This window comes from Vespa mandarinia, chromosome 3 (genome assembly GCF_050613455.1).
Source record: "Vespa mandarinia isolate Hongniang chromosome 3, ASM5061345v1, whole genome shotgun sequence".
NCBI classification, from domain to species: Eukaryota; Metazoa; Arthropoda; class Insecta; order Hymenoptera; family Vespidae; genus Vespa; species Vespa mandarinia.
Window position 1 is genome coordinate 3,709,193 of NC_140812.1, and position 20,329 is coordinate 3,729,521.

A 20,329-nucleotide genomic window follows, 5' to 3' on the forward strand; every position below is an offset into this window, starting at 1 on the left:
TAATCTGCATATTGTGTATCATGTTTGTATATTACATTGTACATTACACGCAAAAAAGATACGGATGTATATGTATGTATATGTATATGTATATGTATATGTATATCTATATCTATATATATATACATATCATACACACACGTACACATACATAGATTGCAATCTTTTCGACGAATCTTTCGATTAATTTAATGATAAATTCAGAATATCTTCGAAACTTCTTCCAATGATATAACTCAAATTTATTTATTATATTTTTAATGATAGTTTAAAAAAAAAAATATCGTCATATTTTATTTAAACAGATATGTATGTCTATCGATATGTTCCTAAAATATATCATTTCGTCGGTAGACCGAAAATAAAATTTAATATAAGTTCTACAATGTGTGATTTTAAACGTGATAATAAATTTTATTTAATGTACAACCACATGTCCTGAGATTATATTAATCCTCTCCTTGGATCCTTTTGGAAAGACAACACAATGCCAATATACCGTTCCTTACAAAAGTTTATTTTTTTTTCTTTTTTGTTCTTTTTGTTTTTTCTTTCTGTTTCTTTTTTCTTTCTTTTTTCTTTCTTTTTAATTATTATCGATGTTATTACAGTATTTAGTTATTGTTATTACACAGTTATTACACATAGTTCACTTACTTCAATCGTATAGTGAACAGTAGACTTTTGCCTTTCTCTCTAAATATAAACAGTTAAATCGCTTTATTCTGTACACGATATCATTGAAAATATGAGTAATGTACATCACATTTGTTCGTTACGAATATTTTAAAAGAAAATTTTTTTGAAAGACAATTATTTGAAATTAGAATTCGATTGATGTTCTCATTAATGATTTTTTTTTCCTTCTTTATAGACACACAACACCATATTAACAAATGGTATTCTTTCATAATAATTGCTTTTCAATAAAATTTTGATATAATTTAGTTTCATACATAATAATAATTTTATGTAAACGTTAAAAAAAGACATAGATATGAATAAGCGAAATACAGAGAGAAGGTAATACAAAAGTGTAACGAATTGACGAATTGGAGGAAAATATAATAAACTATGTTCATGATCACAGTTTACGAAGATCGAGAACAAATACACTGCCATCTGATGCCGAAGCACCAACCTTGTCACCTCTACTATTCCAACATACTTCGAAAATACCACCCGTACCTTTGTAACTGTGAACTAATAACCCACTCTGCGAAGTAAGTGATACATTAATTTCAAAATGTTAAAAGATAAATAAAAATAAAAGACAAATAAATTCATAATCACTTACCTGAGTAGACCAAATATGAACACATTTGTCAAAACTTCCGCTAGCAAGAAACTTGCCATCCGGACTAAACGCTACACTGTACACTGGTTCTGTATGTCTTGTGAGCGTATGTATACAAGCTCCTCTTTCTACATCCCACAATCTTACAGTTGAATCGAATGATGCACTGGCAAGTGTCAAGTTCATATTTGGATTGTGTGTCCCTGGACCAGTCGGAGACCATTTGATTGTATAAATTTCTTTACTGTGAGCTTGAAGATCGTGTACCCACGTATCCTGCTTCATAGACCATATCTTCAAACTCATGTCATCCGAACAACTAGCTAGTAGATTACCTTGAGGATCCCATTTTATTGCATTAACTTCGTTCTGAAAATGGCATTATAATATATCACTTGAAAAACTATGTAAAATGAAAATCTTACTGACATCAACATACCGTATGACCTTGGAAGCTCTTTATGGGTTTATCTACATTCAGTTTGCATACATGAATACATTGATCTGTAGAGCAACTAGCAAATGAAGTGTTTGTTTGCCAATCGACGTCTAATGCAGGTGCACAATGAAAACTGAATTGCTGAGTACACTCGCCACTTTCGGCGTCCCAAATAATAGTTGTTTTATCAACACCTGCACTTAAAATATAATTGCCACATTTGTTCCACTTCAATGCGAAAATTGGACCTTTATGTTGACCCAAAGTAGTAGCCAATCTGCCTTCTGTTGTCCAAATGCGTGCATATCCATCGTAACTTCCAGTTGCCAGTAACGTACCATCGCACTAAAATAATCAAAATACAACTTTCTTTAATATTTTCACTGATTTATGATGTAAGTAGAATGAGTATGTATTGTATACCTTCCAATCTAACGAAGTAACATCTTTGTTACTAGGTACTTCCGCACCACCTTTTTGGATGCAATGGCGAAGAATCAATTGATTTGGAGCCTGAGAATTGTCTGACATATCCCAAATACGGGCGGTGCTGTCTCCAGAACCAGAGGCCAAAAGATCGGTAGTAGGATTCCAAGCGCATATAAAAACTTCAGACTCGTGTCCTCTTAATTTGGTTGCCTTACTAGCTGGTATTTCAACAGCACTAGCATTAGCACCCGTTCCAGTACCTTGCTGCTGTTCGTCCACTTCCATTTCATTTCTATCACCACCTCGATCACTTGTTCCTACGCCATTATTTGATGTCACCACTATAAATAGGTTCGAATAGATGTTCAACAATTTCATGAATCATTGAAATTCTTTTAATTAATAGAATAGGACATGTGTGTGCTCCTGCTATATAGATATTTTGTATAATTTGAAAATTAAATTTTACTAACTTAGTCTAAATCTCAAGAACATAAAAGTACCTTGTCTATGTAATAGACAAAAGTTCTTTTTCATTGAAAAATAGATTTTGTCAGCAAAATTCAATCAAAATATCTAATGAACTAAGCTGCCTATTAATCTACCTGATGATAATGAGGAGGTCTACAAAACTTCTATATTTTTGTAGACCAGGGTGTAATCAGGCATGGATACCATATATAGAAGTTTGAAGAAGTAAACGTAATGACCATACAACCTTCTTCTCTATTTGTATCTTGAACTTCCGTTTTTATCTGTTGTTTCTGTTGATTGATTTGATTTTGTCTAGATGCAACAACATCCGGCATAACCGCGTCGATGAGAGACAGAGACTCAACCATTCTTTGTTCTGTTCCATCTTCGCCAATAGAAATTTCTGCTTCCGTATATTGTAATCCCTTTTGTAGAATAGATAGAAGTGCAGCTGGTGGTACTAAAGCTCCATTTATGTTACTCTGTGATATGTGCGATTCTATACCAAAAGTGTATGCTGAATGCACAAAACCTATAATATAAAAATAAATTCATATTGAATAACTTAATAACAAAAATATGTAGAATTTCCAATGCTAATATAAATTAATGCTAATACAAAAGGTTACAATATTTTCATCATACTGTAAATATATTTACAGTTCTTAAATGATAAATTTTTAAATAATATTCATTAAATAGAAAGAAAGAAAAATAAACTGTATATTTGTTCATTATGCCATACAAGAGGTTAACAAACGCTCTCATAATCGTACCGGATTCTTGAAGATAGCGGTAGACTAAAAAGTTGACTTCATCGCTAGAGAAGCTCATCGTTAAGGGCCTACACAGCACTAGCATAACACATTTACGTCAGGACACATTGAAAACTTTCGTTGTTTTACTTCCGACGCTAAAATTTGCCGCGTTGGGTTGTTACGAGAAAGATACACGAACACATTGCACGTAATCTGGAAGACGGTAAACCAATTGAACGTGAATACTAACATACTCATGAAACTTTTCCGAAATTTAAAACATTACAAATAGAATTTACGAGACATAAAAGTGATATTACAGTTATCAATTGACCAATTTTCTAACGACTATTTTTGATTTATTGGTTACTCGTTAAAATGAAAATATAAATATAACAAGTATCCTTCATCAATATTTTTAATAGTAAGTTTCCTTTCTTATACATTTTTATATCGAAGATCTGAAAATTAAATTGCTTTAATTTGATCTTTCTCCTGTCAGATGGCGAGCCTCGATGATGACATCGGATGTTCAGGATCGTATCTATAAAAGGGCATTGCTTCCGCTTACAGGGTACATCTATATCTTTGTCTCTAAAACATTAAATTTTACATCGTCACCACATTGAAGCTATATAGAATAAAACAGTTGAAAGTGATAAAAAAAAAACTGCGTGTTTACATAAGTTAGACAACCCAATAACAACGGTATATTTTACTGAAAATCATAAGAAGTTATTAACGAAAAAGAAAAGTTATACAACGTTACAAAACTTAATTTAGTACATAAATGATTAGTCAAGTTAGAATATAAATTTTTTGGTCGGTAGACCAAAACGATCAAATATGACACGGAATAACAGGTTAGACTTTGTTTACATGATTCTTTAATGATATAACATAACCTTTCTTTGATAAGTATAATGTTTTTTTAATCTTGCAAAAATTCATTTTGTCTTATTACTATTTATTATCAATGTTATCGTTATTTAGAAAACGAGGACGTATTTTAGAGGAAGAATCTAGCGAGTTCATGCCACTAAGTAAAAGGATCAATAATCTTCATATCAATGGTTTATCTGGACTTCAAGAAAGTACAGCCGAAATGGAATCTGATTGGGGAGGCCCTAATTTTATTCCTTCTCCAAATTATTCAGAACCTTCTCAAAGCTCGCCATTACATGACACTTGTGGTTCTAGCCAAAGTAGTTACACTGCTGATTACAGGCCTGATCTTGATGCAACAGAAAATCCATTTTACTATGAAAGCAATAAATTATTGTTTTCTTTGTACATGGAACGTATGCAAAGATCAGATATGTATTAATAATGGCTTAACTTTGCATATTTTAAAGGTATTTTTTATTTACAACTTAATCATTCCTTTGGATAACTTTATAAAGCCATCAAGTTTGTCAGTCTTAGGTATTAATCTTTGCAATTTGAAATTAGTTCAGTTACATTACATTTCTAATATCAGTATCTTTTATTATATAATGTCTATATCGCAGATTAATTATAATACATTAAAATTAATTTCCTAATTTTCCATGATAATTTATCTCATCGCAAGATCAAATGTTTTATATAATATTTATTTCTTTATTACCAAACACTATGCATGTCTAAAGTATATTAAATTAATGAAAAGTTCAAATGCCTTATGTGATTTATTGTAATTGTGTTTATATTTCTATTGTTTGTATACATTGATAATTTGTGCGAGAAATATTTGGTTATTATTAAATTTTTACAGATTGTGGTTTACAAAGGAGAGAAATAATACAAATAAAATAAGATACGATTGAGTCAGGTTTATTTGTTATTTTTCTTTATTTTTTCCAACAATTAAATTATAAGCTTACTTAGAAAGATTTATTACGTTTAATATGTGTAATTATTCATGAATGATAAATGCTCTGTAACATAAAGAAAAAATAGACAACGATCTTATATATATACTCGAATTCGTAATTTAGATAATATGAATTAATTGTTAATAATGTTCCAATCCACATTTTCAATTTCAAATTTCCCGCTATTAAACGAATAATTGTAAATCAACCTTAACATTAGCTGATACACGAGTCCGACGTGAACGCACTCTGATGAGACAATAAGAACGAACGACATAACCTTTCGACCAAACGTTGATACAACATTGAGAGGGAAGGAGACGCACGCGCACGCTCAGTGTAACATTTATTTCTCAATATCGCATGGCCACCCATATTGAGATAGTAAAACGGTTAGTCGATCTTTCATCGTGTCTTTTATCATAAACGATATATAATTTGTGAAAAAAAAAAGAAACGATAGCCTTGCGACGATTAGGATAAAAATCGTTATAACGTTTTAGTAATTCAGAAGGAATCGACGAAGCCACACGACTAGAACGCGCGTAGCTATTTCTTTTCTCTCTTTTCACACTTTCGCACGATATATAGATATATGTGTGTGTGTGTGTGTGCTTGTACGTGAGGGCGCGCGTAACCTACCGCCATAGTAAATCATATCCCTTGATGGAATGATAAACGAAGGCGCGCGCGCGCGCGCGCGACACACGTTTTACCGCCTATCGGACCAATAATTGTTCGAAACAGAATAAAAACACGTATAAAGTAGGAAAATAGAATAAATTGAAAAAGAGAGAATGTATTAGAGAAATAAACGTCAAGAGAAATTCGAATGAATTAGAAAGAAATAGACATAAAGCAAACAGAAACAGAGAGAGAGAGAGAGAGAAAGGATGTATTAAAAGAAAGTAAAAAAAAAAAAAAGAAAAAAAAAAAGAAAGAATAAAATTCGTTGTATCGAAGAAACGGATCGACCGTCGGAACTAACCCACAAAACTGATCTCCGAGACGCTCGAGGGGGCGCGCGCGCACATTCGTCATATCTCACGCGCGTACGTTGGGAAGTCGTAACGAGTCCTGTCCCGTTCGTTTTAATAATTAATTAATGAATTAATTATTTCATTGACTAATTTATTAGTCAATTGGGCCCGATTGAAATAACAGTGTTTAAGGTGGAGAGAGAGAAAAAAAAAGAAATATAAGATAAAAGAAAATATACGAGACAAGTATAAAGTGGGGAAAAAATAAGAAAAGGAAATTGAACGAAGTACAAGAGATAGACAGGAAGAGCAGAAGAAAAACGAAGTTCTTGCGATCGGATTGGCGCGGAGCGAGGCGACACGACGCATCACACGCCGAGTAAGTCGAACGCGCATGTTGTGTTGCCCACTCGTCGAGCGGCCATGTACCGTTAACTCGAATTCATTTCACCAGAGTTGGACGGAAAAGCAAGTCCCGCTTCTTACCTACCAACCGATCGGGAGAGAGTCGATCGTGCACGATCGGGCACAACTCGTTGTAAAAGCCGGAAACTTGCGTGCGTGTAATTCGTGTTCACCTAACCAAGTTTCACTCGGGACGTGGCTTATGCTCCCGATAGAAACGACGATACGAATCGAAAAGTATTAATCTCCTTTCTCACTCTCTCTCTCCTCTCTCTGTGTCTTTCTCTCTCTCTCTCTCCTCTCTCTGTGTCTTTCTCTCTCTCTCTCTCTCTTTCCCTGTGTGTGTAATTGTGTCGTGCTATCATCCTCGTTCTGAACTCTGTTTTTTGGTTTCTTTCGTTCGTTCTCGCTCGCTCGCTCGCTCTCTCACTCTTTCTCTTTCTCTTTCTTTCTTTTTCTTATTCGCGCAAATTTTATCCGAGAAGTCGCACAAAGTCTCAAATCGAGTCAAGTCGAGTCGTTTGTTCGGACGCGCGTTTCGTATGACGTGTGCACAGTGAATAGCAGCACCAGCACCACCACTAGCATTGGAAACAGCAGGAGCAGCAGCAGCAGCAGCAGCAGCAACGGTGGCGACGACGGTGGTGGTGGCGGTAGTAGTAGTAGTGTAGTAATAGTAACAGAGCGACGACAACGACAAACGACGCTACTAGGTACGACGGGCAACCAAGAGCGAGCGTAGAAATGAGAAAGTCCACGTCGCTGTCGCGTTTTACGCGCTGAGGAGATCGAGAACACAAGAAGCAAGAAAAGAACAGAACAGAACAGAACAGAACAGAATAGAACGGCTAAGAGGCGCGTACGTGCGACGAACGAACGGACGGACGGACGGACGAACGGACGTACGTACGGTCGGTCGGTCGGTCGGTCGGTCGGTCGGTCGGTCGGTCGCTAGCAGGCTGGCTGGTTTGCTTGCTTGCTTGCTTGCTTGTTTGCTTGCTTACTTATTCGCTCAGACAATCTTGAGAAACTTGTGCCGGAACACAGGGACATTTGATCGTTGTCCATTGAACGGTGAAGTTTAAGGAAGAAAGACGGCGGAGTCGTTGAGAAGAAAAGAAGAATCCGCCAAGGAGGCGCGCGCGCTTTCTTTCTCTGATATTCCTTTGGGTAAGTAGTATTTAAGTAAAACAAGAAATACTGGAAAGAAAAAAGAAACTCGCAGGGTTGTAATTTCTTCTCTTGTCGATCGAGCGTCCCATGGCGTCTCTCTTCGTCTCTCTTTTGCACTTTCTTTTTCTTACTCTCTCTCTCTTTCTCTTTCTCTTTCTCTCACATACACGCACACATACATTCGTTATACACTCACTCAATCACTAGTGCTTGCTTTCTCACTCGTTAACTCCCTTCATTCACGACGCTCACGGTCCTTTTGCCACGTTCTTCGATGATCCACGGTGTAAGAAACGTTAAAAGAGAAAAAGAAAGAGAAGGAGAGAGGCGTGCCACAGTTTAAGAGAGAAACCGCGAAACGGTGGCCCACGGAGAGCACCCACCCCAAGACACTAAAATCGTCGCGGGGCCCTCGTCGTGGCTGACGGCTTGGCTCGGGCAGGCTTTGGTGGGGTTGGTCGGAGGTGCGGACAGTGGTTGAGAGGCTGGTGGGGTTGGAAATTGCGTGGTGGTGGGTGCCCGCCGAGGTCTCGGAGGCCCCTCCGTGGCATCTCGCTGCCTCTAACCCAACGAGGTGGGGGTGTAAACAACAGCCCTGCCCGTGCTCCTCTCCGTTGGCATAGTCCTGGCTGCTTCGTGCCTGCCTGCCCTGCCTTGCCATGCCATGCCATGCCCTGCCCTGCCCTGCCCTGCCCTGCCCTGCCCTGTCCTGTCTTGCCTTTCCTTGCTTGCCTTGTCTCGTCTTTCCTTTACTTTCCTTAGCTTACCATATCTTCTTTTACTTTGCCTTTACCTGCTTGCCTACATGCTTCGCTTACTTGCTTATTTGTCTGCTTGCTTGCCTTGTCTCGCCTTACCTATCCATACGCTTCGCTTTATTGTTCTTGCATATTTTTCTTTATTTTTTATATACAAATACACAGTTATATATATATATATATTATATTGTTTTTCGTATGTATATATACTAGATGGTTCCGTTCCTTGAACTATTCTTCTCGACAAAGCATCTTCCTATTTCCTCCCTCTCTCTATCTCCCTCTCCCTCTCTACCTCGTAGAGCGCATTCCACTCCGATCGCGAAAGAACGACACGGAAAAGGGAGCGAGAGAGAGGAAGAAGAGGAGAGGAAGAGACGATGGAGGTGGTGGACACCCGCGTACCGTCGCGGGAGAAGCCAGCCATGTTCGAGAAAGAGGAGAGGAACATAGTTAGCGAGAGAGAGAGAGAGAGAGAGAGAGAGAGAGAAAGAGAGAGAGAGAGAGAGAGAGAGAGAGAGAAACAGCAATTGCATTCGTCGAGAGAAAATAAAAGCCGTCGGCTACGTCGCCGCGTAGAAGGCAGTATCCTCCGTGTCATGGCGGCTGAGAGCAACCATTTCAACGCGTTCGATTTCCGTCGTCTTTTCGACCGTCCGATTGGTTTTCCCGTGCGAGTTTGTGCCACGTCACACAATTCGCTCATCTCCGGCCACGTCATCATTACTAAGATTATTACACGTCGTTCATTTACCAACGAAACATTCTCCCATTTCCGCTTTTACTTTTTGATCATTTCCAAGGACCAAAACCAGACATGTATAAAACGTGTCCAATTTAATATTAAACGCATTATCGTAATATGGATCGTTTCGTTGTGGTTGTAATAATGGCAGTAGGAATAGTAGTAGTAGTAGTAGTAATAATAATAATAGTAGAACGACGACAAACGAATCGGAGGAAGCCATGCTGCAACAACGGTATGCCGCGGCGCCGTTCCATCCGCCGAACGTCGTCCCGACTTGGGCCGAGCGGATCTACGATACTATGTACGCGTTCGGAATCGTTACGTAAGAGATGGAGAAAAGAGATAATCTTTCGTCGAATAGAGAGAAATATATGTATATACATACATAGAGAGAGAGAGAGAGAGAGAGAGAGAAACAATTTAGAAATAAAGAAACGAGAAATTTATTAGTATACGAATGTATTCGTAGTTATCGGATTTAATTCACGTATAGTCTACTCTCGCGACAGGTATCATTGCTCGTGCGTACATATGTGCGCGCGCGCGTTCTTTGCGAAAGCAAGCAAGAGAGAGAGAGAGAGAGAGAGAGAGGCAGGCGCAGCGAGCCTTAAGAGAATCGACGCCATTACGACATGCGCGTCTTGCAAAGGAGACCGACGGCCTCGGCCGAGCGGTCAGTCGCACTCGCCGTTTCGCCGACGACGAAAAAGCCAAACGTCCGGCCGAAAAGGGACGCGTCAACGCGTGAATGTCGAGAAAAAGAGAGAGAGAGAGAAAGGAAGAAAGAAGGAAGGAAAGAGAGAGAAAAGGAGAAAAACAAACTTTTCTTTCCTATTATACTTGTCGGTATTCGCGTGTTTTGTTCGCCGTTGTGTGGCTATTGAAGGATTCGCGAGGGAATAACGACGAGGACGTGCGTGCGATTCGCGTCCGATCCGCGTCCGTCGGTTATAGGCCGCTCGATGCGCGACACCCTTCTTCTGCGGTGGACAGCGACGGTAAAGGCGGCACGACGGGTAACAACCTAACCTCTCTCTCTCTCTCTCTCTCTCTCTTTCTCTCTCTCTCTCTCTCTCTCTCTCTCTCTCTCTCTCTCTCTCTCTCTCTCTCTCTCTATGTTTCTCTCCCTCTTGCCATTTCTGCTCTGTCTGTCTGCCTGCTTTCCTTCCTTCCTTCCTTCCTTCTGTCCTTCCCTCCGAGTACGTTTCGAAACAAGGGCAAACGTCGCCGTCGTGTCCCACTTCGTCTACCACGGTGTCTACTACTCTGCTCCCTCTCCCTGTTCTCTCTCTCTCTCTTTCCTCTCTCCCGATATTTCGCGTTCCCCTCCCCTGGGAGTTTCCGGTAGTGTCGTGGCTTGTCTCCCTTCTTTCTTGGCGCGTGCCCCTACCCCTTCCTGAGCTTTCCGCTCTCTCTCTCTCTCTCTCTTTCTCTCTCTCTCTTTCTCTCTCTCTAGCATGTCTCTCCTCTCTGGCACACGTATCTTTCTTTCTCTCGTCGTACTCTCTCGCACAGTACGTGTTACTACTTTACGTGTGGTGTGGAGTAGGTGCTAGAAGGGAGAGAAAGAAGAGAGAGGGATAGTGGTAAAGCGAGAGGGAGTGAGAAAGGGAGAGAGAGAACAAGGAGAAAGAAAGAGATGATAACGGGTAGGAAGGAGGAAGATCGGTGGTGGAGGCTGTGAGAAGGGAGGGAGCGAAAGATCGGGGCTCTATTTCGCGGTGGGATCCCGCTTTCCCACCTATGCCTTCCCCCCTACCCTCTTTCTGCTCCTACCCCTTACCCCGTGATTGCAATGCTTGGTGGAGTGGGGTGTAATCCTGGGCCACTTCGGCGACCATCCTCCCTGCTCCCAGATCCCTTTTGTGGTGGGGAGGGGGTGAAGTGGGGGTTTCCCTCACCCCATCCCCACCAACCGAACGCTCTACTGCCGGTGGCACTGCCACCTCCGCGTGAGAGAAGACGAGTTGCCTTTTGACTCTTTGGCGCTTACGCGATCTGTAACACACACTTTTGAAAGATGTAGTCGACAGAAATAGTAAGAGAGAGAGAGAGAGAGAAAATTAGTTTGATGCGCTCTGGGTGGTCGTAAGAAGAGAAAGGGTTTATATTCGAGCATTGACTCAGACATAAATGTGTAAGGGCCGTAAGAAAGGAGGAATTGTTGATTCATTTACATATATAGCAACCTTGGTCTTCAAATCTTAAAAGAATGGGAACGCGTACTAAAAGAAAGAAAAGGAATAAAAATCGAGAATAACCGATGCGAATTTGCAAACAACATGAATTGTAAAGAGGATTTTTTAGAGATATGAAAATAATTGTAGAGTTTTACAAGAAGCGGGAATCTTTCGGGAAAAGATGATCTAATTAAAATCGGAAAAGAATCCCGATTAATCAATATAAATTTTATATTTTATCAAAATATCGTAAATCACACGTTAGGAATATTAACATAGAATAGGAAATAAAAATGATTAATTATCGTTAAAATAAAAATGATAAAATTATTGTTTACTAATATATGTATCGATCCTTTTTTTTTTTTCAGGCGTAAGATCGATAAAAGATGAATTTCACGCCTTTTCCTGGCTTTACTACAGGCTCGTTGCCGACAGGCACGGTTCATCAATTCGCGACAGCCAAATTCGCACAAAATTTGACTACTGGTGGTCAGGTCGTCGGTGTTTTATCAGGTGGAGAGGGTGGTGTTCATTACTTGAGACCAGTTGATCCTAACGGTTTTGCTGTGGCTCAAGGAGGCAATAATCAACAGCAGCAAATAATTACGCTGCCTATAACCGTACCTGGAAAAGATGGCACGCAACAACAACAAACTGTCCAGATTCAAGTGGTTAATCCCAGTGTTTCTCAAAGTGGAAACAGTGGGGACCAACCAAAATATCATTTGGCGCCTATTTCATTGGGACAGTTTCCCCAAGGTGCAGCAACTGTTCTTACCGTCGCCTATAGTCAACAAGGAACGGATGGTGTTCAAATTCAAGTTCAGCCACAAAATACGGTTGCAACGACGCAAACGTAAGAACCGTGACACTTGAATCTTTTTTATTATTATTTTTATGATCTTCATTTCTTACAAATAATAATATCGTTTATATTTTATTTTTCATAGGTCGGATCAAACAACACAGAGTACTTCGGTTGCTGTAACTACCACATCGCAACAGACGATTCAGCAAACTGTACAACTTCCTGGAGCACCAGAGGGATTGACCGTGGTTGCACAAATACCACAAGATTTGATCTTAAGAGAAGGAATGGAAGAGTCTAAGGAGGATGTGAAAGAAGGCACAACTCCAGTTGCTCTTATTAAAAGAGGAAGTGTGAAAAATCAAGGAAATCAAAGTAATGAAGAGTTCATTACTTCAATGCCTGCGGGTTGGCAAAGTTTGGCAACCCCAGGTTCCACGGTTGCTGATTATCTTTCAAGGCTTCCCGCCAGTACTTTGCCACTTGGTTTACAACACTTCCTTAAATTTTCAGCAGAAACAATAAAGAGAGAAGCCACCATAGAATCGAGTCCTTTAGGCGCTGACGGTCTAGACGCTTCAGGAAGTATGACATCTGGGGAACAAGCTGTACAGATTACAGTAGCCGGTGGTGAGACTATTATTCCCGACGTTGTTGAGGAACAAGAACCGGGAACAAAACCCAAAAGAAAAAAGAAATACAAGAAAAAACCTCCAAAGCCAAAAAAACCGAAGCCTGGTCAAGTTAGTATTGTTACTGCCTTAGACGGTACCACACTATTCTGCTGCCCTCAATGTAATATGGCTTACCCAGAGAAAGAACTTTTAGAACAACATCTTATCGGTCATAAAATAGAAAGGAGGTTTATTTGCGATATTTGCGGTGCTGGTTTAAAACGTAAAGAGCATTTAGAACGACACAAACTTGGTCATAATCCTGACAGACCATTTATTTGCTCCGTTTGTATGAAAGGTTTCAAACGAAAAGAACATCTTAATCTTCATTTTGTTATACATTCTGGACAAAAGACCGAAGTTTGTACCGAATGTGGAAAGGCGTTCTACAGAAAGGATCATTTAAGAAAACATGCAAGATCACATCTTGCCAAACGTGCTAAAGAAGATCCATTAAATACGACTGATACTTCGCAAAATCAACAACAAGTAGAACAGACACAACAACAAACAGAACAATTACAGCAACAATCTTCTGTACCGGAGCTTCAACAAATTCAAATACAAGTAGGGCAAGGTTCACAAGCTCAGATACATCAAATTTCTGTCAGCGAACAATCTACTGTTGTGCTACCAACCGCAGCTGAAACGGGTGCAATGGCGATGTTACACCATCAGCAGCAGCAGCAGCAACAACAACAACAGCAGCAGCAGCAACAGCAGCAACAGCAGCAGCAACAACAACAGCAACAGCAACCTCAACAACAGCAACCTCAACAACAGCAACAGCATTAGCAGCAGCATACCGCCCCTAGTCAAGCCGGGCGGTACTACAGATTTAATCATCAACAGGCCAGAGGTCGTGTAAGACAAGGCGTACTTGCCGATTGAATTCTATTGAAATCCTTTAATTGATATCATGCAAGAAATTTTGTTGATGATGGTCATTGTTGCCTAGTAGTGATTACATTTAAAAAATATCAGCTTGGACCTTTAACCGCGTTGTGGCTAGGCCGGAATAATTTATATTTACTATCATCTTTTAAAGCGCACCGAGCTGAATAACGAACAAAGTTCGTATATACAGAGTTTCTTTTTTGCGTACACGTTGTAGCGTACGTGTAAAGATACGAATGAATTTATTCGTACGATGTAAAATGTTTTCGTCGCCAATCCAGTTCCATGACGCACGTTAGATATAAATGAAGAAATTTATATATAAATATATGAATATATATATACACACTTATATAAATAGATAAAAAAAATATATTTTTGAAAGCGCGAACTGGATTCGCCGAAGGACACAAGGCAATCGAGTTTGAAGCTGAGATATTATTTCTCTTGAATAAATGAAGTAATGAGAAGAAATAAAAAAATAATAAAAAAATAAAAAAAATAAATAAAAAAAAAATAAAAAAAACATTGTAAATACAACAGTCTTTCATCCCTAAACGGAGGATTACTGTGACGTGCAAATATCAAGTGAGTCGTTTTATTTATTTTGCTTATACTACACACGATCCGAGGCATAGTAGTAAAAGAGTGTTTTGATAAATCATTCAATTTCAATTAGTATTATGTAGAGAATATTATTAGAGTTGCAAAGCATAAAGAAAAATGTAGTCATACATTACATCTATAAACTAATGACAAGGATCAGTGTATATTTTTACAATGACAGTGGTGTGCGAACCACCTAATATATTAACGTCATTCGTCACATCATATGAATCGATAGAGAAGGTTATGAGATAATTGCATGTAGACATTATATTCAAGCAGAATATTTTGCAGAAACATACATACATCATTTGCCATTCTTATAAATAATATATGTTATTATCTGACTATTTAAAAGTTGATCGTTGTACATTTTAATTCATTTCTACAGCTTCTCCAATGCATTTATATTATAGAAGTATGTATCGAAAAGACAACATCTACATTCCGCAATTATTTCATAATCCCAGATTTATCATTAATCTTTTTATCATAATTGCTTTGCTTTTGTTAAATGAACCATCTGTACAATTTTTATACGGAGATTCTAGAGTACTTTTCTCTATGTTGATCGTATCTAGAACCAGAACCTCCAGTGCTGTTGTAACTTGTATGGTGAAAGTACGATGAGATGTTGTTGAAAAATAATCATTTAGATTGATCGAACATGAATGACTCGGAAAGTTGTTGAGTAAGAGTGTATGTATAATAAAAAAAAATCTCTTTATTGTAAGTATAACATTACAGGCAGTGGGTATAGCTGTACAAGAAATATAATTATTATTTTATTATTATTATTATTATTATATCACATAGCTATTATTATCGTAGCCAATATTGATAGTCTATAAGTCATTTTCATTGTTACTTACATAAATATTGGAGGAGAAAGCTGAAATAAAACATACATTTAATACAAAAGAACCAACAAATTGCTCGTGTTAACCATCGTTTGCTAATATCGAACACGAGGTTATTAAATTATCCCGTGGTCAATAAAAAAAAAAAAAAAAAAAAAAAAAAAAAGAAAGAAAAAATCGACCTCGTAGAAAGAAATTTTTGTAAAATAGACTAATCGATAAGGAAAAAAAGAAAATGTATATATATATATATATATATATATATATATATATATATATATATAAATATATATATGTATGTATTTATATGTATATCCATACATATATATAAATATATACACATATATACACATTGGAAAATTATATAAAATATATATAATCAAGAGCATAGAATCGCAAACGTAATTCGGTCAAGAAAAAAATTACGCTTAATCCTGAAGGTAATTCTCTAGTTAACTAGAGTCGATAATCGAAGATTTCGCGATCTAAAGCGATTTCGCATGGTTTCGCCTTGTCGTATCTCCCAAAGGCTACAATCGAGAGATTCACAGTGCATAAGGAGTGAGGGTGAAGAGAGAGGCGTGAGAAGAGGAAGGAGGGAGAGAGAAAGAGAGTAAGAAAGAGGTAGCGTAATGGCAGGTCGCCGGGAGCGATTCGAAGTTAAAACCCCAACGGATTCGGGTATTTTCGCCGGCGCGGCCGCGAGGAGGGCCGGGAGAGAGAAAAAATAGTTAAGAGGCTGGCACAGTAGAGGGCGGACGGGTGGGGTGGGGGCGCCGAGACTTGAGGGACAGGTGTCAACGGTACGCACACTACATCGTCACTGGCCATCCTTTTTTTGTCCAGCCAAGGATTTTCGTCATTGTGAAAAATCTTATTTTACCCGAGCGATCGCCGAGCACGAGGTGCCAGCTGAGATAAATGGTAAGCGAACGCGGCCGAAGTGCTAGGAGATCCTCGAGAGCGTCGGGGAAACGTCTCGTGCACGGCCATTTTCTGCTGAATTTCGTGCGAATTCGGCCCCCGCGTATCGACTGGGGGCGCGCGCGCGCGCGCCGGGAGGGGGAAAGACGCGTTCCCTCCTCTCTCTCTTTTTCTTTCTCTTTCTCTTTCTCTTTCTCTCTTGTTCTCCCCTAACGCATCCTCTTCGTTCTCCTCTCATCTTTCTCGATAGCTCTCTCGCTTAGCCACGCTCGAGTCCTCCTCGCTTACCCTCCTGTCTCTTCACCGCTCTCGCGTTCCTTCAAGTTTCCGCACACACAAACGTGCCAAGCGCGCCCTGCCCATCCCCCTAACGATCATTCTCCCCATCCCTTCTCTTTCTCTCTCTCTCTCTCTCTTTCTCTGTCTCTCTCTCTTTCTCTGTCTCTCTCTCTCTCCCTTCGACAGGCCACCCCGCCGTCGTCGCCGCGTCGCGACGATCCCGGCCGCTACACAGTAGGCTCTTCGTTTTTTCCCTTCTCCCCACCGTCCGGAGAGTACGTTCTTCCAAGCCGTGCACTTCCCGGTGCGGCGACGATCTTTTCGATCTCAACACACGGCATCTTGTCGCGTTTCCTTAGACATAATTGACCACGACGACGACGGCGGCGACGGTGGTGGCAACGCAACGCGACAACTACGACGACGACGACCACGACGATCACGACGACGACGACGACGACGATAACGACACAACGATAACGATAGAATAAAGATTATTTTTCGCGGTGAAAAAGAGTAAAGTACCACTCTAGGACAGCGTGCTGACTCGCGTTTCTTCGCTTCGGCTCGCGTCCTTCTTGTCTGTCTCGCCGGGAGGAGAATTCCCCGAGAAAAGTGCTCGATCAACGAGAGACGACGAAGAAACATGGGGAAAGGGACGTCGTTGCTGTGAGTAAATATCTCTCGACTAACTCGACGCCGAATCTCATGGTTGAGTCAATCGACGCCGACAGCTCGTGTTGACCGCGCCTGAATTATTCTCGTTCATCTTTTTCGTTATCCGTCGAGTCTCCTTTCCTTCTCCCCCCTCCCCCGCCCTAGCCCCCCTCTCCCGCACCTCCCGCCGTTCTAATCCTTACGTGAATCTATTCATAATTTCATTTACATTTTAGGTATATGATTGACGGTTTGCAATGAATTTCCCGCCGTTCGGAGGCCACTTTCCCGGCACTATACCGAGTATCCATCAGTTCGCGACCGACGGCTCCGGTGGTGCAGGCGCGCGTTACGCTAATCATTTTCCCAACCAGCCTCCGATCGGAGTGCCGGTTATGGGAAAGTACCGTCCTGAGACCAACGGCGTACAAACTCCTCAATCTCAAGTGATGATGAACAACAAGGCTAATTATCCAAACAGCAACGTCCACCATTATCCCAATGTGCCATATTCTCAAGCTCAACCGGTGCAACAGAGACCCTCCAATTCTCCTGGAATGCAAGAGAAACGTTCGTATCATCAGGTAACATCTTTCATTTATCTCTTCGCCCCCTTGTTAGACTCTGAATATCTACAGACGTACTCAGACGGTCTTCAGAGCTCTAATAATCCATCGCCGATCCCAATTTTTAGCAAGCCACCGAGACTATAAATCAACAGGACGTTTGCAATCTCCTACAGGATAAGGACAAAAGCAAGGATAAGAAGGCGGATGAGCAGCAGCGTAACGGGGACACTGCGACCAATGGTGGACAGCAGGACTATACGATGCATCAACATCATCAACAACATGCCCACACCCAAACACCTGCTACGATGCCTGCAACCTGGCAGTCCTTGGCAACGCCTGGCTCTACCGTAGCTGATTATCTTAGTCATTTACCAGCTAGTACTTTGCCGCTTAGCTTACATCATTTTCTCAAGTACTCTGCAGAAAGTATAAAGAAGGAATCCGAAATGGCACAAACAACATCCGTAGCTGTAGCTACCACAACTACGCCTAATATCATGATGTCACCAAATAACAAGAAAAAGAAGAAGAAGAAGCCACCAAAGGAAAAAAAACCACGCCCAAAACCAGGAGAAATTCGATTGACTACAGCTTTAGATGGCTCTACACTTTACTGCTGTCCTGAGTGTCATATGGCATACCCTGAACGAGAATTGCTGGAACAACATCTATTAGGTCATACTATGGAACGAAGATTTGTCTGTGACATTTGTGGAGCAGGTTTAAAAAGGAAAGATCATTTGACACGTCACAAACAAAGTCATAATCCTGAAAGACCTTATGTCTGCACTGTGTGCCTAAAAGCTTTCAAGAGAAAAGAACAATTGACGTTGCACTTTGTAATACATTCTGGCGAGAAACGTCATGTGTGTACAGAGTGTGGTAAAGGCTTTTATAGAAAAGATCATTTGCGAAAGCATACTAGGAGTCATATTGCTAGGAGAGTGAAAGCTGAATTAAGTCAGAATGCTGGTAAGATACTACTTCGACCGACAGATCTCAACAAATTTTATAATGCATTTTAATCTCTGTACATGCAAAGATTGTGTTACTCTAGTTTTGTTCACCTGGTAGAATGATTAATGTTTTATTTTAGGTACTCAACAGAATCAACAGCAGAATAATGTATCCAGTATGCAAACGACGACCGTGTCAGCATCGTCCGTTCTTCCAGGCGGGCATCCAGGTCCTCTCCTATCCTGAGCCCCGCCACCAGGGAACTTCCAAGTTCCCCATCCAAACAATATTCTTCATACTCATACTTCGCATCATACATTACATCATCATCACTTGGCCGCAGTCAATGTGGCGCACCAATCGAACGTTACTCCGCTTGCTACACCCAGCCATTATCAGACGCACGAGCTCGGCTTTCTAGGACATGTAAAAGATTTCTGAGAGCAGGGGAAGACCTCGACTAAGAGGTAACATTATGACGCTACACGATTGTCTCCGCGAACAGAATTTCAGCGATTTCACGTGGCTCGGACATAGTGAGTTTTCTACATATATTTCATTTAAAAGTGATTCAAACGATGTTCTGCTTCTTGCATCCTTCTTATAAACGACGATGAATTCATTCGTTCATGCGAATGCTATTTAACGTACGAATTCTTGCATCCACAATTATAGTTGGATGCAAAACGATTCGAAGGATGTCCAGAATTTGTTCAACATTTTCTCTTTAGATCTTTATAGCATGAATAAATGTGATATACGAGCAAGGATCGAGAACAGACACGTTCACACTATAGTATGGGTTGAAGTGCATACAAAGTATAATTTCAGTAAGAGAACTAGATTAGGAGCCTGATTTAAGAGTCTTGCCATACTCATGGTATGTATGAAAAACAAAACATATTTTTGTGAAAGCTTGGTATTAATATATGGAAACTAAGCTAGTTAGCGGGGGAGAGAGAAATACAATGAATTATATTTTTTTTCTTCATAACTGTGCTGGATCGAAATGCTGTATTTGCGAGTGTATCTATCAGATTTTTATAATTATCTGATTCGGTTGAATAGTGCAAAACAAGTTATCATATTAAAGAATCTTTTAGAATTGTAAGGGCAATATAGATGCAAAAACATTCGTCCCAATGTCTATTCGATTGTATGTCTTTCAGTTTGAATTAATATCATAAAAATTTGATATTTTCTCAATATTTTATATTTCAACATATTGAGTATACTTTAACAATGCATTATATAGATGATACTTCTTAATATACTAAATTTATTTACTAAATTTATTTTAAATGAAAATTTTTTAATTTTTAAAATATAGGATTTATTAAAAAAGAAAACATATATTAATAATTATTATTATGTATGGCAATATTCTGTGCACGGTAAAAGTTATACTTCTTTTGTTTTCTTTGATTTTGCATACAAAGTTGACAGTATTTTATATTTTACGATAGTTCCAAAATTGTGCTTATATGTATACTTTTATACATAAGTGCGTAAATATTTATATGAATATATATATATATATATATATTTTACGATTCATCAAGATCGTACTAAAATCCTTTGTAAACAAACTCTTA

General features: G+C 39.5%; 4 protein-coding genes across 19 annotated transcripts; 3 read left to right on the plus strand and 1 right to left on the minus strand.

The window, feature by feature from the left end:
- Positions 1–245: 245 nt before the first annotated feature.
- Positions 246–3,674, minus strand: LOC118448700 (F-box-like/WD repeat-containing protein TBL1XR1). 2 transcript variants are annotated; one of them, XM_085656180.1, is made up of 6 exons: positions 3,416–3,674; positions 2,884–3,171; positions 2,160–2,482; positions 1,737–2,081; positions 1,298–1,666; positions 246–1,216 (listed from the first exon to the last, which is right to left on the minus strand). In XM_085656180.1, the coding sequence occupies exons 1-6, from the start codon at positions 3,498–3,500 to the stop codon at positions 1,085–1,087; spliced, it is 1,542 nt and encodes a 513-aa protein (XP_085512306.1). In that variant the 5' UTR covers positions 3,501–3,674; the 3' UTR covers positions 246–1,084. The 2 variants fall into 2 exon arrangements, with proteins under 2 accessions (XP_085512306.1, XP_035738140.1); XM_035882247.2 differs by having other exon boundaries at positions 2,160–2,506; positions 3,416–3,556.
- Positions 3,675–3,696: 22 nt separating this feature from the next.
- On the plus strand, positions 3,697–5,255 carry LOC118448703 (uncharacterized). 3 transcript variants are annotated; one of them, XM_085656182.1, is made up of 4 exons: positions 3,697–3,821; positions 3,900–3,971; positions 4,391–4,752; positions 5,154–5,255. In XM_085656182.1, the coding sequence occupies exons 2-3, from the start codon at positions 3,913–3,915 to the stop codon at positions 4,722–4,724; spliced, it is 393 nt and encodes a 130-aa protein (XP_085512308.1). In that variant the 5' UTR covers positions 3,697–3,821; positions 3,900–3,912; the 3' UTR covers positions 4,725–4,752; positions 5,154–5,255. The 3 variants fall into 3 exon arrangements, with proteins under 3 accessions (XP_085512308.1, XP_085512307.1, XP_035738145.1); XM_085656181.1 differs by lacking the exon at positions 5,154–5,255 and having other exon boundaries at positions 4,391–5,072; XM_035882252.2 differs by lacking the exons at positions 3,697–3,821; positions 3,900–3,971; positions 5,154–5,255 and adding an exon at positions 3,978–4,260 and having other exon boundaries at positions 4,391–5,051.
- A 272-nt stretch (positions 5,256–5,527) lies between these two features.
- Positions 5,528–14,414, plus strand: LOC146873110 (uncharacterized). Of its 11 annotated transcripts, XM_085656179.1 has the most exons (4): positions 6,922–7,808; positions 11,869–12,356; positions 12,451–12,683; positions 12,822–14,414. In XM_085656179.1, exons 2-4 carry the CDS (start codon positions 11,887–11,889, stop codon positions 13,775–13,777), a joined length of 1,659 nt encoding a protein of 552 aa, XP_085512305.1. In that variant the 5' UTR covers positions 6,922–7,808; positions 11,869–11,886; the 3' UTR covers positions 13,778–14,414. The 11 variants fall into 11 exon arrangements, with proteins under 11 accessions (XP_085512296.1, XP_085512297.1, XP_085512305.1 ...); XM_085656170.1 differs by lacking the exon at positions 6,922–7,808 and adding an exon at positions 5,528–5,645 and having other exon boundaries at positions 12,451–14,414; XM_085656171.1 differs by lacking the exon at positions 6,922–7,808 and adding an exon at positions 6,210–6,612 and having other exon boundaries at positions 12,451–14,414.
- Positions 14,415–15,766: 1,352 nt separating this feature from the next.
- Positions 15,767–19,982, plus strand: LOC118448656 (uncharacterized). 3 transcript variants are annotated; one of them, XM_085655999.1, is made up of 4 exons: positions 15,767–17,217; positions 17,442–17,789; positions 17,900–18,749; positions 18,874–19,982. In XM_085655999.1, the coding sequence occupies exons 2-4, from the start codon at positions 17,463–17,465 to the stop codon at positions 18,978–18,980; spliced, it is 1,284 nt and encodes a 427-aa protein (XP_085512125.1). In that variant the 5' UTR covers positions 15,767–17,217; positions 17,442–17,462; the 3' UTR covers positions 18,981–19,982. The 3 variants fall into 3 exon arrangements, with proteins under 3 accessions (XP_085512125.1, XP_085512126.1, XP_085512124.1); XM_085656000.1 differs by having other exon boundaries at positions 15,767–16,269; positions 17,948–18,749; XM_085655998.1 differs by having other exon boundaries at positions 15,768–16,269.
- The last annotated feature ends 347 nt before the right edge of the window (positions 19,983–20,329 follow it).

Coding starts and splice junctions, on each gene's coding strand:
- LOC118448700 (XM_035882247.2), bottom strand. CDS start 3,500: ATGCTAGTGCTGTGTAGGCCCTTAACGATGAGCTTCTCTAGCGATGAA. Junction 1,667..1,736: donor AGAGCTTCCAAGGTCATACG/GTATGTTGATGT, acceptor TGCCATTTTCAG/AACGAAGTTAATGCAATAAA. Junction 1,217..1,297: donor TTCATATTTGGTCTACTCAG/GTAAGTGATTAT, acceptor CTTACTTCGCAG/AGTGGGTTATTAGTTCACAG.
- LOC118448703 (XM_085656182.1), top strand. CDS start 3,913: ATGATGACATCGGATGTTCAGGATCGTATCTATAAAAGGGCATTGCTT. Junction 3,972..4,390: donor GCATTGCTTCCGCTTACAGG/GTACATCTATAT, acceptor ATCGTTATTTAG/AAAACGAGGACGTATTTTAG.
- LOC146873110 (XM_085656170.1), top strand. CDS start 11,887: ATGAATTTCACGCCTTTTCCTGGCTTTACTACAGGCTCGTTGCCGACA. Junction 12,357..12,450: donor ACGGTTGCAACGACGCAAAC/GTAAGAACCGTG, acceptor TATTTTTCATAG/GTCGGATCAAACAACACAGA.
- LOC118448656 (XM_085655999.1), top strand. CDS start 17,463: ATGAATTTCCCGCCGTTCGGAGGCCACTTTCCCGGCACTATACCGAGT. Junction 17,790..17,899: donor AGAAACGTTCGTATCATCAG/GTAACATCTTTC, acceptor CCCAATTTTTAG/CAAGCCACCGAGACTATAAA. Junction 18,750..18,873: donor TGAATTAAGTCAGAATGCTG/GTAAGATACTAC, acceptor GTTTTATTTTAG/GTACTCAACAGAATCAACAG.